The sequence below is a fragment of the Phodopus roborovskii genome, unplaced genomic scaffold (genome assembly GCF_943737965.1).
Source record: "Phodopus roborovskii unplaced genomic scaffold, PHOROB, whole genome shotgun sequence".
NCBI classification, from domain to species: domain Eukaryota; kingdom Metazoa; phylum Chordata; class Mammalia; order Rodentia; family Cricetidae; genus Phodopus; species Phodopus roborovskii.
The window spans coordinates 26,319,770-26,335,522 of record NW_026126470.1 but is presented as its reverse complement, the minus strand read 5'-3'; the positions used below and the strand labels follow the sequence as shown (position 1 = coordinate 26,335,522).

Below are 15,753 nucleotides of genomic sequence, written 5' to 3'. Positions count from 1 at the left end.
AACCACAGATTTCTTCCCAAAAGTCTTCAGAGATAGGTGATTCTAGAGCTAAATGCTAAGAGGTGCTTTTTTTTTTTTTTTTTTTTTTTTTTTTTTTTGACACAGGGTTTCTCTGTGTAGCTTTGGAGCCTGTCCTGAAACTTGCTCTGTAGATCAGGCTGGCCTCAAACTCACAGAGATCTGCCTGCCTCTGCCTCCTGAGTGCTGGAACTAAAGGTGTGCGCCACCAAACACCTGGCTTTATTTATTTATTTTTTTTGTGGCATCGTTACTTATAATCAAATTTGAGGGGCATGCTTTACAGTTAAACATTCTACAAATTTTCAAAATTTGCAGGGGGGGGGAGGTCTCAGAGCACCTTCTCCAGAGAGTTCCATGGCTTGGTAAAGTCTAGACTTCCTGTTGCTGACCATGTTTGGTGGCTACACAGAAGTCCAACCGTGGGCTGACACCCTTTGTGTGATCTATGAGGTCTGAGTCAGGGAACTTTTTCTGGCAAGTGTGGTGAGAGAAATCTCTTTCCTGCATTGCAGTCTATGGAGGGAGCTGTGAGGAAGGACTCCATACCCCAGCCTGGCTTATGTGCACACACACTCCCTCCCTCCCTTCCTCCCTCTGTCTGTCTGTCTGTGTGTGTGTGTGTCTCTGTGTGTGTGTGTCTGTGTGTGTCTCTCTCTCTCTCACACGCACACTCATTCACATGCACTCACACTCTCACACAATACACTGAAACACTCTCAAACACACATTTACTCTCTCACACAGGCAAACACACAGGTGCACAGACGCCCACCCATCCACGTGATTTCCTAACAAGGGCCCTTACCTGGTTCTTGGCCGAGGATCCCTGAGACATCCCTGGGGACCTGTCTGGGGTTCTCCTCTCTCCCTTCACCCTGACTTTCTTCTCTCCCAGGGGAAATGGAATTCAGAGTAACCCCTTCCCCCCTTTTTTTTTCCTGTTCTGGAAATGAAGATCAGCTTGGCTAGAGCTGAGGGAAGGAGAAAATTAGGAAAGAAAAGGGAGCGATCCAAAGGGGTAGGGAAGGCAGAGACGTCTGCTGGCTGTGGCGAGAAGATCCCAAGTTGGGAGCCACGACTTTTACAAAGCCAACCAAAGAGACAGATGCTGGGGGTCAGGTGCTTAGGGCTTCCTTTGTAGGAAGCTCTACAGGAAGAACTAGGAAATCCAGCTCATCCTTAGCATCTGTTGTGGATCATTCAGTCTGATGGCTAGGGGAGCACCATGTTAGAGAATGAGCTATGCTTGAACAGCTTGTGAAACTCTGACGTTTGCCTCCTTAACAACACCATTTCCTCCTCTTCTCGGTCAGCTCGGCTTCACCCTTTATTTCCCTTTCCACCTTTGCTCAGACTGCAGATTCTTCCCCATCCGGAACATCTCTACTTCACCACGTCTGCCAGCAGCCAGGAGTTTACCTGGTCCCCCTCATTTCCCCCCTCAGAGCTGGCACCATACCTGCCATGCAGACTGAGTCCTGTGATCAGTCTTGAGGATGAAGACTTCGCCAACCTCTAGCCTACTGTAATTATAAAAGTATTTCTCTTCTCCAGGGTTTTGGGGCCACATGTGAAGAAACGGCCTGTGTTATTGTCTGTGACTGCAGCAGAATCAGCGAATCAATGAACTCATAAAAACGAAAGGGTTACTCCCACTCTTAGTTTTAGAGCTTCCGGCTTGGGGGTCAGCGTGCTCTGTTGCTTTTGAGCCTGTAGTTATGGAAGCACACACCACAGTGGGAAGCATGTGGTGGGGGAAGAGAGTGGTATCCCACAATGCTCTTGGGGGACACATCCCTGATGAGCTAAACCTGCACCAGGTACCAACTCTTAAAGTCCCACTATCTTCTCTGACTGCCAAGCTGAGGTCCAAGCCTTTAACACATGGGCCTAGAGGGCCACCCCATGGCCCCTACTCTGAGTCCCAGGCCAGGATTCAAGGCCAGTCTCTGCTTGTACAGTGCTCTTGGGCAAATGTTGTAGAATGATCTTCCAACATGGCATGACAGTCTCCATCTTGAATTCTGAGCAGCGGTGGCTACTTGAAGGAACCCTATACAGGAGGGATCCCATCAACTTTCCATCATGGAGGAGGAAGGAACTCATTCCTGCTCTCCTCAAACTAAGCATATTGTCTCAACGAGCTAGACTTGAGAAGAATCTCTTTAGGCTGCCATTGGGGCCAGCTGCTCCTCTTTCTAGGTTGTTTAACTTTCCTGACTTCCAGCTTCCAAAGCAGGCTTAGCCAAGCCTGTCCCCTGTGCAGCGCTAAGTGCACTAAGTGTTTGTGGTGTGGTTTTAAGTCCCGTCCCTCTGCAAGGCTTAAAGAACAGAGGTAACAGTCCTCTAAAATCTTAGGTGACTTCAGAGGGAGCCCAGTCAAGCTCAGCCTTTGGTCCCATGTGACAGGCAAGGCCAGAAGAGCCTATTGGGCCCCTCTCCTGGGGTGGTGCCCTCTCTCTTCAGAGTGGTATCTTATCTCAGGCCACCCACAAATCATGCTGCGGCTTCATAACTCAAGGACTGATGCTAGATTTGCCTCTGTCTTCATCCAAGGCCAAAGTTTATGTTAAATTTAATTAGGGCCAACGAGGGATGAGGAGCAAGCAAGAGGCAACTAATATGTACATTAGGACGCCTCCCCTGCCTGGAGGGGGAAAGGGATAACAGCACCATGACAGCCATCCAAAAGGGAACGGCAATTATTGGCTTTGACTTAGCAAATGACACTTCTCATGACACATAGGCCGGAAAATTTAATTTAAAGGACATTTCACCTTTTCTTCTCAGTAGGTGTCAAAGGGAAAATATTAATACAATTAAAGCAGTGTAGGCCACCTCTTCAGGCTCTACTTGGTAGGCTCCCAATCACTCTCTCTGATGCAGAGAGAGGCAATTAAAGAGACAGCTTAAGAATAGCTTGCATTGAGCAAGCAATTACTTAGTGCCTACCATTTGCCTCGAGTAACATCCAACCAAGAGAAATACAAAGGAAAAAGGCAGAACTCTATGATGAAGGCAACGGATGCCCTTGAAGTTAGCTGCTACTGTCTTGGCACATTTGAAATGGGAAGCCAGAGAGTCCTGGCAGCCGGGAGAAGGTAATGAGAACTGAGCTGTAGACGGGTGACCATCTTTATTCCTTTCTTGGGCTAAGGCGGACACTTACTTTCAGCATTTCACAGGGATAGTCAGGTTAGCTCAGCATTTTTTCCTTGTTAGAGACAGAGATGGATTATTGACAAAGAATGAAAGAATACTATAAATAATAAATGTGATGATATCGATAGTGGAAAAATAGAAAATCGCACTTACTGGGCTCTCATTACACACTAGACACTTAAGTACTTATTATTGGATGATGTCTTCGTCCCTACGTCTTGGATTCACAGTCGTATCTTCGGTAATGATAGTTAATTTTATAGGCCACCTTAGTGGGCTGCACAGCTGGTAAGTTTCTGTTATCTGTAAGGGGTTTCCAGAAAAGACTGGCAGTTGAAGTCAGTTGCCTGAATTAAAAAAAATAAAAGCCCGTACATAACGACGTGGGTAGTCTTCTCCCAGTTCTGTGAGGCCCAGAAACACACAGGCAGAGGAGGGTGAGCTCCCTGTCTGTTCACCTTCCGAGCTGGGGTGTCCTGGGACACTGGGCACAGGCCAGTTTTAATGCCACTAGCTCCTTCTGCTTGTACTGTTGGCTTTCTTGGTTTTGTAGCTTTATATGTAGATGCTGTATTATAGCTCTTCTGGTCTCTGTCATTTCACGAACCAGTTCCCTCTCTTCCCCCCCTCTGCTCCCTTTCCTCCCTCCCCTCCCTCCCTCCCTCTCCCTCCCTCCCTGTCTCCCTCCCTGCCTGTCTCCCTCCCTCCCTGTCTCCCTCCCTCCCTGTCTCCCTCCCTCTCTGCTGCCTTTCCTCCCTCCCTCCCTCCCCCTCCTTCCCTGCCCCTCCCTCCCTGTCTCCTCCCTCCCTCCCCCTCCCTCCCTCCTCCTCTCTCCCTGTCTCCTTCCCTCCCTCCCTCCCCTTTCCCATTGCTTCCTCCATCTCTTTCACCCTCCCCCTCTCTTGTTCCCCCTCCCCCCCCTTATCATACTGTTTCTCTGGAGACTTTCAATGGAGTTGTCTCATTCCACATCTGGGAAATGAGGACCATGCTTTCTAAAGACATGAAACAGACCCGAAGCTCTTCGCCGCTGACAGCTGTCAGTGAAGGGTAAATAAATCCTAAGGGAAATGTCTTCAGGCAGGTGTTCCAGTGAGCTGGGGACCTGTCTCAAGCTGGTTCCCAGCTGTGTCTCTCACGCTGGCCTCCCCAGTGCAACCACTTGCTACTGTTTCGGGAAGTGTTCCTCCCTAGTGACTGTCAAAGTGACATGGCTCCTGCCCTGGAAACCCTGGGAGACTTGATGGTTTTGCTGACATCGATCATGGTGTAGACAGTGCTCTAGTCTCTACCCCAGGGGATCCACAGATCCAGGGGACAGGAAGTGAGGGTTAGGTAGGGACAGAATGACAGAAACAATGAGGAGCAGTTGTAATTATTCTTTTGCGAACCTGATTTACTCACCCCTGCAAAGTAGGGAGGAGGAGAGCTGGGCAAGGCAGGCGGTGGCCCTCTCCTCAGCTGGCAGAGGCGCCAGCAGTCAGGAGGACTCTGTCCTCTGTACCTTCCTCATGGCCACACCCAACCTCTGCAGTACCAGGCAGAGAACCTTGTTCAGTTTTGTGAACCTATTTCAGGCAGGAACTATCCAGGGTCTTCCCGATTCCCCGACTTCTCTCCATACACAGCCCACAACTATTTATTGCACAGGCCTTTCTGTGAGCTCTTCCCTTGTCTCTCCTGTGCATTAATGGCTGTTATCTTAGTGGGGGAGCCCTCTGGCTCCTGGCTGATGGCTCTTATCTTGGTGGGGAGCCCTCTAACTCATAGCTGTTTTTGCTTTCTGTCTCTCCTTCTGCAGAGGTGACAGATTCATCTGGAAGCTTTACTTCTTGTTCATGGTCGTGAGCACCCATTGCATCCCAGGGTCAGAGCCCTGCTCAGGCAAAGCTACCAGGATCAGCCATAAGCCAGGGCACCTCAGTTCTCTGCTGAAACCTTCTGAGATCTTGCCATTTTACAGTCAACCAGAGTTTCATCCCAGGTGACAAGGGACATCTTGATTTAGCAGGGGCCTCCTTCTGTTATAGCTTTGTATATCTCTCCCCTTTGTTTATTGGCTCATTGCCCTGTATTCCTACCAGGGATCTCCTCAGAAGCTGGGGTGCAGTTACTGTAAGGGCAGATACAAAAAAAAAAAAAAAAAAAAAAAAAAACGGACTTAGTTTCTCTCTGTGGAAAATATGGGAGGAGATATATATTTTTTTTTTTCTTCCTTGGAGCCTTTGATTTGGGGGAAGTTGAAGTGATAACTTCCGTCTTTCAGAAATTATGTAAATCTTTTCAAAAGCTGAATAAGCCTCTTGTCTGTTAGTTTACACCCAGGACGCCTTTCTGCTCGACGTGTCTCTTCATGTGTCTGTAGGAGGGTGGCGGCCTAGCTTCAGCAGGTGCCTTGATCCAGAAAGCCTCCCATGAGAAGGATGTGAGCAGTTTAGTCCCCTGGATAAATCTGATTAGCAGACACAGATGGCCACCTCCAGTGTCTGGTGATTGCAGGATGAGCTACATGTAACAACAGGTGCGATGAAGTCTGCACGGAGGAACAGTTACTGTTTGAGAACACGTATGTGATGGAATTGTGGGAGGTTTCTCTGTCTTTGGAATTTAACAGATTGAGTTGGGCATGCTTCACATTCCAGCTCAGTGTTTATCAGTAACAAGCCTGGTGTCCTCTCTTCTGCCTGTGTGGGAAGATTTTGTGGGCTGGAATGTGACTGTTTTCAATTGTGTTTGCCTGTCTTAACATTTTCACTCCGTCCTTCATGTCTACCTTGAGAAAAGGAAGGTGGAGTTGTGCAGATCCAATTTCTTCCTTTGTTCTTATGCTTTGGCGTATCGAACACAGCTGGGGGGACAGGCTGAGTGTCTACCTGTCTCTACCACCAACACATGCATTGAAATGCTTCTCTGAGATGATGGGATTAAGATGTGGGGCCTTGGGGAGATAAGGCCATGAGGATAGAATGCTCAGGACACAGTTCCTGCCCTTATGGAAGGCAGCCAGCTCACAACTTGTACCATGCCCAGACTCAGGAGATGCTTTTCTGAGCCAGGAAGTATGTTTTAACCACACTAAAGATGCTGCTGCTTTGGCCTTGGATGTGCCAGCCTCTGAGTCTATGAGAAATAAATTTCTGTTGCTTATAGCCACCCAGTTTTTAGCACTTTGTTACTGCAGACCAAATTGTGTGGAGCGGCTTTTTATTTTCTTGAGAAAGATGTCCCTGTGTTACAGCCTCCTTCCCCCTGGTGGCATTTGTCTCTACAAGTCAAGTTTAGCAGAGGAGACTCGATGACCTGAGTCTACCAGGCATGCCTTTCGATATGGGGACCATGCCAAAGACCCCCCCCCCCAAGGATCCCGAGACAAGGGTTCAAACACAAATACATTCTTTAGGAGGGGTGGGCACTGGCGGGAGTTGGGAGGTGAGAAAGGAAGGTGATGTTCAGTAAATATCAGGTTATTAACAGTTGCTGCTTAGGTGAATGGAGCTTAAGCCCTTGTGGGGAATTCTAGGCATTGTAGAAAGTACACACATTGGAACTGTCCCCAGTGAGCTGGGGAAGCCAGGGCCCCGATTCCCCAGAGTCAATGGATGGTTACTAGGAGGGAGAGGGAGACGCTGACTCCCTGACACATCCATCTGTTCTCCCTTGGCAAATTTGTCTTCAGTGAATGAGCCAAGAGCCCAGAAGCCACAGCGATATAGATTCTGCCAGAGGGAGGTCTGAGTGGTGTAGGCAGCAGGGGCCTGGATCTTGTGCTTAGTGACAGCAGGGTGCACTGCTGGGTCTCTCTCCGGGCTGGAACACTGATGGCATCGACTTTGAGTGCCTTTGAGGATAAACAGCTGCAGAGATGCCCGCCCTGCAGGCTTATTCATTCCCACAGCCATGATCGGATGGTGCAGTAGTATAAGGCCCACCCATCTGTGCCAGTCTGCATAGCACTGAAGTGTTCTAGCCGCGAGGAACCCAAGGATGAACCTCCATGCCCTGCCACAGGGCTGCTCCTGAGGTAGCGCCCTCCTTGATGAGCATTTTGAGTGGGAGATTAATTTCCTAACCCTGCTTCCTATCGCTTCCCGTGGAAGCAGGAATATGGTGTCTATGCCCTGAGGTTTTGTTCTGATTACTTATAGAGGCACTGATGGCTACATTCCTCGGTAAACTGCTGTTGTTAGCATCCACTGCTTAGTAAACAATACACAGCAAGAGTCTATACATATTTCCTCTGTAAAACGTACAGACTTGCACTCCAGCTCTCTGTCCAGCCTTAAATTGATTGGCTAATCAGTGTCAGAAGATTGTGCTGACATCACTGTGGACAGGTGGGTTCCCAGCAGTCCTCTCTGATTTCAGCCCTTTGAGTTCTGGCCAGGAGAAAAGAAATGGCTCACCACTGTACAGATCCAAAGTCAGGGTGTCAGGGCTCACCAGAAGGGCAGGCAGAGGGCAGCTTTCATCCATCTCTTGTGTAATGAAATGTTCCTTGCTTTGATGCTGTCAAGCATGTGATAAAGTATGGCCTGGTGGGAAAGGAAGAAGGTGGAGCTTAAAGTTCTCAGTTCGAGTTGTAAACATCACTGGGGGATGAGGGCTCATCTCCAAGCTTGGTTTACCTCCCGTAAAGTGAGACTGTTTCATCAGTTCCAAAATGATATTATTCTACCTGTAGCTATTAGAAATGTGAAGTAATTCATACTGCCTGTGTGTTAGAACTTGAGGCATTTTGTTTTGTTTTGAGACAATGACTGGCTATGTGTATGAATCCCAACCTGGCCTCAGACTGGTGATTCACCCTGTGTTGGCCTCATGACTTCTGGGGTGAGAAGCGCATGCCATCATATGATGGGAGATGTCATTCTGTATATATGTTTCTCATACTGGTTTAATGAATAAAGCACTGTTGGCCAATAGGAAAGGAAGATAGGAGGGACTAGGAGACAAGGAGGGAGGAAGGGAGCCAAGATGGAGAGTCTGGAGAAAGCAGTATGCCGCCGGCTCCCCGGTAAGAGAAATACATAGATCAGCAGAAATGGGTTAATAATTAAGGCAGAGCTAGCCGATAAGAAACAAGTAACCGGACCAACAGAATTATATCAAATACAGAGTCTCTGTGTGTTAATTGGGGCTGGAGCAGCGGCGGCGGGACAAGACCAGGCAGCGGGCGGAAAAAACCATACTCTTTACAAATGGCGCCCACGTGGCTAGTAAGAACTTCCACTTAACATTTAACAAAAGCTTAAAAAAGGGTTTTACAAACAAAATAACAGAGACAAGCAAGGCTTCTTACTAACAGCATTTTTCTTGGTTAGGACTCTGTGAGAGACAAGCAGATATTTGCGCGGCTCCTTTAAGCGGCAAAAAACCACAGGGCTTTTAAGAAACTCTGCTAACAATTCATTGGTGTGTATGAGAGCTGGCAATGGCAGCGACCACATCTCCAAGCCGGCAGCATGGGGCTGGATTGCAGTGCAGACCAAGGCAGTAATCACAGCTCTCAATGCTGGCGGTAAAATAGCCACCGCCATCTTTGGTAAAACACAGCAGGAACACCTATGACTTTCATTTCAGCAATGTTGTTTACCAGATAAAAGACTTGTGGCTACAAAAAGATAAAGATTTACAGTAAAGACAGATTCACATTAAGAAAAAGCGCTAAAGGTTTACAGTGTGTTTTAAAAAATTCATAGGCTTGGGAGAGAATAAATAAATGGTTTTAAAAAGACAGAGAACAGCTGGGTGTGGTAGCCCACGCCTTTAATCCCTGCACTCGGGAGACAGAGGCAAGCAGATCTCTGTGATTCCAAGCAAACCTGGTATGCAGAGTGAATTCCAGGACAGATAAGAGTTACACAGTGAAACCCTGTCTCAAAAAAATGAAAAACTAGAAGAGAGTAATAATAAAGCCCCGTAAAAATGAAAAGCTCAGAGAGAATCTGGTTACTGTATGGTATTATATTGTCTTTGTATTGTTTGACTGCTGAGGAAACAACTGTTAAAACAAATGCTGCTGAATTAATTCAATTTATATATTTTAAAAATGCTTTGACTCAAAAATTTAAGTTCAAGGACAAGTTACTGGGGAAAAGGATTTCTATTTTTGTTTCCACAGAAAATAAAAATCTGTGGATTCCTTCCAGACTAATGTGGTTTGATCAAGCCAGACCCCCTGAAATAGAGTCACTGGTGATCCAACATTCAAAACAGCTTGAACAAGACAGCCTTGCAGACTACAGCCAGGATTTCTGTGTCTTCTTAGGATTCCCCCATGACAGCCACCTTTACCAGCAGGAAGTAGTTTGGAAAGAACGATGCCCAAATTCCCAAATATTGTTTATAAATGTTTGTTTTCATTTAAATGGACTTGGTTATAAGTGGTTAATGATCACAACCAATATCTTTTTAAAGATAAAAAAGGGATTATGGTATAGATATGAATACTTTGTTTTGGAATGGATTTTCATTTATTGATACAATTTAAGGTCAATTTTGTGATGTGTATATTTCTCCTTTTGTTTAGGTATTGTGTTTATATAGTTCATTCAGAAATGTATTGTATAATGTAGTACAAATTATAGATAATTACCTATGATAGTCAAAGCTTAGAGTTAAGTTAGCTAGGTTTTCAAGATACACAGAGATGTATTTGAGATAGATAGGCATTCTTCAAACCTTTCAAAGACATATAGAATATGGCATTTAAAATGGTTTAGGGTTTTTCTTGACAGTGAGACATAAATGCTTCTGGCAACACCACCTGCATCAGAAAGGAAGATGGACATTGAAGAAACAAACTCGTTATGAAGTTTACTTCCAATATGGCAAGACTAGCCATTTGGACAAGATACTGCTCTTGTCTGGACTGTTTGACTTTATGCTGTATAAACTGGACATGCAGGACCCACAGAAAAGTGACTGCTGATTCAAGATGGACATTGCTACAGAGATCCTGCTTCATGGAAGAGTCTGCCAGTCTACAGGGACAGAGAAAAGTGACTGACAAACTGGCAATACAAGAAGATAGTTTAAAGTTTCCTGCTTTGCTGAAGAGTCTGCCAGACACACTATGGCCTATGGGCTGAAGATGGAAGATTACAAAAGAACTTCGGGTGACCAGGCAGTGAGTTGTCTCTGTCATTTCTAGAGTTTATATATTATCCTTCTGTGGTCTTTGAAGGAGTTGAAGACAGATAGTTATGGTTATAGTTTTCCTTAGTTAGGCTTAAAGATAAATCACATATAGGACTTTAGACTCACAAATATAGGATAGATGATAGAATAGTTTTTTAATCTTGCTAAATGTTAATGGACTAAATATTGTTAACTGTGATTCTTACTTGATAACTGTTGTGCTATATATTTTGCTATGTTAAGCTTAAAACCCTTCTTTTTATTTAGACAGAAAAGAGGAGATGATGGGAGATGTCATTCTGTATATGTTTCTCATATTGGTTTAATGAATAAAGCACTGTTGGCCAATAGGAAAGCAAGATAGGAGGGACTAGGAGACAAGGAGGAAAGAGGAAGGAGGAAGGGAGCCAAGATGGAGAGTCGGGAGAAAGCAGTATGCCGCCGGCTCCCAGGTAAGAGAAATACATAGATCAGCAGAAATGGGTTAATAATTAAGGCAGAGCTAGCCGATAAGAAACAAGTAACCGGGCCAACAGAATTATATCAAATACAGAGTCTCTGTGTGTTAATTGGGGCTGGAGCAGCGGCGGGAGAAGACCAGGCGGCGGGCGGGAAAACCATACTCTTTACAATCATACCTGGCTTGAACTTGGTCTTGATACGATTGGTTGGCTAGTAGGGGTTTTAGTCCCTATTTTGGGATATTTTGCTGAGCTTCTGCTATGGTTAGAATATGATGTAGCCCTCCCATCCTAACTCATGCTGAAATTTGGTTGCCCGTGTGGCAGAGTTGGCAATGGATCTTTTAAGAATTGAACAGGTTGGTTAGAGGGTTTGCCAGGCACACACAGCAGATATAACACCCCCCCCCTTTATCTCTTCCACCTGATTGTCCTGCTGACTTCTACCACAGGAGGAGGCCCTTACCAGAAGCTGAGATGTTGCACTACACTCTTGGCCTTCCCCACCTCAGAACCATGAGTCAAAGTGCATCACCAAGTCTAAAGTGCCTTGTTTTTGAAATAGAAAACAGGCTAAGGAAGATTCATTTTTCTTTTCAAAAAGAAAATTATATTCATTTTTGTGTCTTAAAATTTTTCTTCCTCATTTTTTTTTTGCTTTATTATCTAGTCACATAGGTTATCTGCCTTCAAACTGTATTTTGTTTTTCAATTCGGTTGTAAGATAGTAGGTTTCTACGTGGCTTTTCCATACTCACTCAACTTTGATTAACCCTTACTATCATCATCTCATCTCTCCCATAGCCTTATCTGAATATAAAATAGTGGAAAATCTGGTGCTAAGACATAAGACCTATCAAACATTTCATAAACAGTATAAAATGCACCAAGTGTATTCAAGATCCTGCCAGAATATTAAAAATGGCCCTATTGTACTGTCAAGTATGTTTTGTTAGATTTTTACAGAAGTGTCTTCTATTTATTTGCCAAAGGTTAACATTCTAGAATATATAAGGAACTGTACTTGCTAAAAACTCAGGTAATCCAATTAGACATAAATTATCTGAACAGAAAAGTTCTCCAAAAAAAAAAAAGGTGGCAAAGAAATACTAATGTCCAATAAGATATCATTAGTTTTCAGGGAAATGAAAATCAAAGCTACGAGACTCAATCTTACCACTCTTTAAAAGACTATTATCAAACAACAGCGCCAACCACAAAAATGAAAGCTCTGTTATGGATAGAGACATAGAGAACAGTTAAGGCTGGCAAGACGGCTCAGCAGCTGAGAGCAGTGGTTGCTCTTGCAGAGGACCAGGGTTCCATTCCCAGCACACGCACGGCAGCTCACAGCCGTCTGTAACTCCAGTCCCAGGAGGATCTGAAGCCCTCTTCTAGCCTCCACCTGCCATGGGCACTGTGCATATATATACACAAGCAAAATATCCACATACATAAAAATAAATAAAATCTAAGATAAGAATGCTTAAACACTACATAGCTGCCATGGAGTGGAAAATAATGTAGAGGCTACATATGCACACACACAGATATATACATACATACACACACACATAGAAAGAGAAAAACTAAGACTTGCTGTGTGATATCTGGGTACATACCTGAAGAAAATGGTGTCAGAATATGATATGAATATCATATATATGTATATGTACATGCATGTTATAGTTCTGTCCAAAGAGCTAAGATATGGAGTCATCCCAGGTGCCCATCAACAGATGAACTGATGAAGAAAATATGATATATGATATATGTACACAGTGCATTATTGCTTTTTATGTGCATGTGTATGTATGTGTGTGGTTGTAGATACATGTGTGTATGTGTGTGTATGTATGTGTGTGGTTGCAGATACATGTGTGTATGTGTGTGTATGTGTGTGTGTATATATGTGTGTGGATGCAGTTATACACACACGTGTGTGTATGTGTGTGTTTATATGTGTGTGTATGTGTGTGTGTGTGTGTGTGTGTGTGTGTGTCTGTGTATGTAGATCAGAGGCCAGCCTCAGGTGTCATCCTCAAGAACAACATCCATCTGCTTTGGAAACAGTATCTCACTGGCCTGGAACTCACTGATGTCCAAACTGACTGGCCAGAGCCTCAGTGATCTTCCTGCATCTCCTGTCTTCTTAGCATTGGGATTATAATCAAGTGCTACCACATCAGATACTTTTTTACATGGTCCCCAAGCTTCCGAGGAAAGCATTTTACTGGATGAATTATTTCCCTGGCCCCTCATTATGTGTTATTGTTCATAAAGAAGAATGAAATCCTGTCGTGTGTAGGAAAATGGATGGGACTATAAAGGGCACCATGTTAAGTGAAATAAGCCAGACCTGGCTGGTCAAGTGTCACGTCTTCCTCTTTAAAAATGAATGATGAATTGGAAGTGGAAGAGAGATTACTAGGGCCTGGGAGAAAAGTGTTTGTCCCGGTGTTTTGTTTTGTTGTCTACTTGATACAAGCTAGAGATTTCGGAGATGAGGGGAACTTAACCGGGAGGGTGCCCTCACCAGATTAACCTGTAGGCAAGTGTGTGAGGCATTTTCTTGAATAACAGCTAATGTGCACAGCCCTTAGGGTGGTGTCACCTCCGGACAGGTGGCCTAAGTTTTATTAGGAAGCAGGCCGTGCAAGCCACGTGGAATAAGCAAATGAATACACAACATTCCTCTGTCGCTTCTGATTCAGTTCCTGCGTCTGGATTCTTTCCCTGACTTCCTACAGTAATGGAATGTTACCTGAAGTGTAAGATAAAGTAGGCCCTCTTCCTTCCACGAGTTGTTTTTGATCATGGTGTCTAATCGCAGCAATAGGGAAGCAAAGATAAGATTAGAAAGAAAAAAGGGAAGAGAGGGCAGGTGGGTGAATGGGCATGATGGGCATATAACGTATAAGTGAATAAAAGTACCTTAGTGAATCCCATTAATTAGTAAAGTTGAGATGTTTTAGTAATTATAATGAGAAGAGATGAAGGCACTGCCGTCATGTGTTGGGATGAGAAGTCCATACCTACAACGATCTCTCCATCTCCAGCTGTTGGACAAGGTGTACTAGGTTATCTTTAAATACCTAGGCAATGAATAAATTAGGCAGAAGCCATATCAGAGGTACTGGGAAAGGGCTGTAATGAACCAACTATTCCAAGTGATGAAATTGGAGGTGATTGATGCTTTCATGTCTGATTATAGAGCTTTAAACAGGAGGACCAAAGGAGAGGTCTTTGAAGGCAGCATCGTTACCACTGGAATCCAAACTTCACAGAAACCAAACGAAAATATCTTTAATTAGTGAAAGAAATTGCCCTAAAGTTTTACCCAATAAGGTAGATGAGATTTTTCTTACGCAATTCCATCTCCGCAAATGGGATAATGCGGCGTGGCTTGCCCCACCCGCCAGTGAGGGTATAAAACCTGCGAGAGGTTGGTGATGGTCACAGGCAAGAAACTTATCCTCAACCTCTAAACCATTCTACAATTCCTGACACCATGAGCCACTACAGCAGCTACTATGGAGGCCGAGGCTATGGCCACAGAGGTTTCAATGGACTGGGCTACGGCCATGGAAGCTTTAGTGGCCTGCAATATGGCCATGGAGGTGTCAGTGGCTATGGCTACAACCACAGAGGCGTCAATGGCCTGGGCTATGGCTATGGCTGTGGTAGTGGCAGCTTCCATAGACTGGGCAATCATGGCTTTGGAGGCTACGGATATGGTTCTAGCTATGGAAACCACAGATATGGTGTCTACCATCCCTCATCTTTTGGAGGCTATGGCTTCTCTGGATTCTACTGAAGAGTGAAGTTATCCTTGGACTACTGGAGTCCACTCATGTTTATAGCTCTGCTGAGTTCTCAATAAGCCGCATACATCAGCAGTGGCTGCCTGATGAATTCTCTTCAAGATCAAGACAGCCCTGAAAAGAAACTCCAGAATTAAGAGACAACAGCAAAGAGAGCCCTTCCCATAGAATAATCTGGAACCCTCCTTTTCAGTCTCTTTTATTAATCTCTCTTATTAATCTCTTTTCCTTTCATTACAACAATATGATATACACTTTCATGTTTCAATAAATTCATTTCAGTCAGTAAATGGTATCTCCTTTCCAAAACTTTATTTGACTGTGGGAAGAGAACTTAAAAACACTCATGTGGTTCAAGCTGGCCTAGAACTCACTGTGAAGCAGAGGTTGATTGGGATGTCTCTGCCTCTTGAGTGCTGGGGTTATAGGTGTGTGCAACCCTGCCTGGTTTGTCTGGAGCTGGAAGCTAAAGCTGGGGGATTGTATACAGGAGAGCACTTTACCAGTTGAGGCACGGCTCAATTGTAACACCTTGTAATAAATGCAAAGTTCACAGCACACTGTTGACTATAGGCAGGTGTTGTTTGGCTGATTCTTAGATCTTATCCATCCGTTTAATCCAAACCTTCAACCATTTTATATTAAATCTCTGTTTCCCTTTCTACCCAGATTTTGCCAGCCACCATTTTGCTTCTTGCTTCTGTGAATTCGCCTATTTTTGGATACATCATGTAGGTAGTATTTGTCACCCTACCACTGGCTTATTTCACTTGGTTTCATTTTTATTGATGCGTTGAATTAGACCCACGCTCACAGATCTGTGCCTCCACACTTATCATTGTGTATTCAGGGTCCATGTCAGGGTCAGGCACTTGTAAGTCACCAGAGGACAGTAGATTAGGAATGGTGCTCATTATATCATATAAGACACATATAACCTAGTCACAGGAAGCTTGCCCAGGGCTTTTATAATGTAGCACCAGTTGTATTTGTCCAGTGGTCATCTGAAATGCGATCTGAAATTTGGAATCGTAGTGGTGGTCCATGTTTCCACATTCTTCCTACTCCACGTTCTCGTCTATCTGTCTGTCTACCTGTCTGTCTGTCTCACTGGTTCATCAGCTTCATCTCTATGTATAAGTATT

At 44.7% G+C, this 15,753-nt stretch overlaps 1 protein-coding gene across 1 annotated transcript; it reads left to right on the top strand.

Moving 5' to 3' along the window:
• Positions 1–14,157: 14,157 nt before the first annotated feature.
• LOC127227485 (keratin-associated protein 19-3-like) lies at positions 14,158–14,633 on the top strand. Its single transcript, XM_051191832.1, has one exon. It carries the CDS (start codon positions 14,296–14,298, stop codon positions 14,599–14,601), a length of 306 nt encoding a protein of 101 aa, XP_051047789.1. The 5' UTR covers positions 14,158–14,295; the 3' UTR covers positions 14,602–14,633.
• The last annotated feature ends 1,120 nt before the right edge of the window (positions 14,634–15,753 follow it).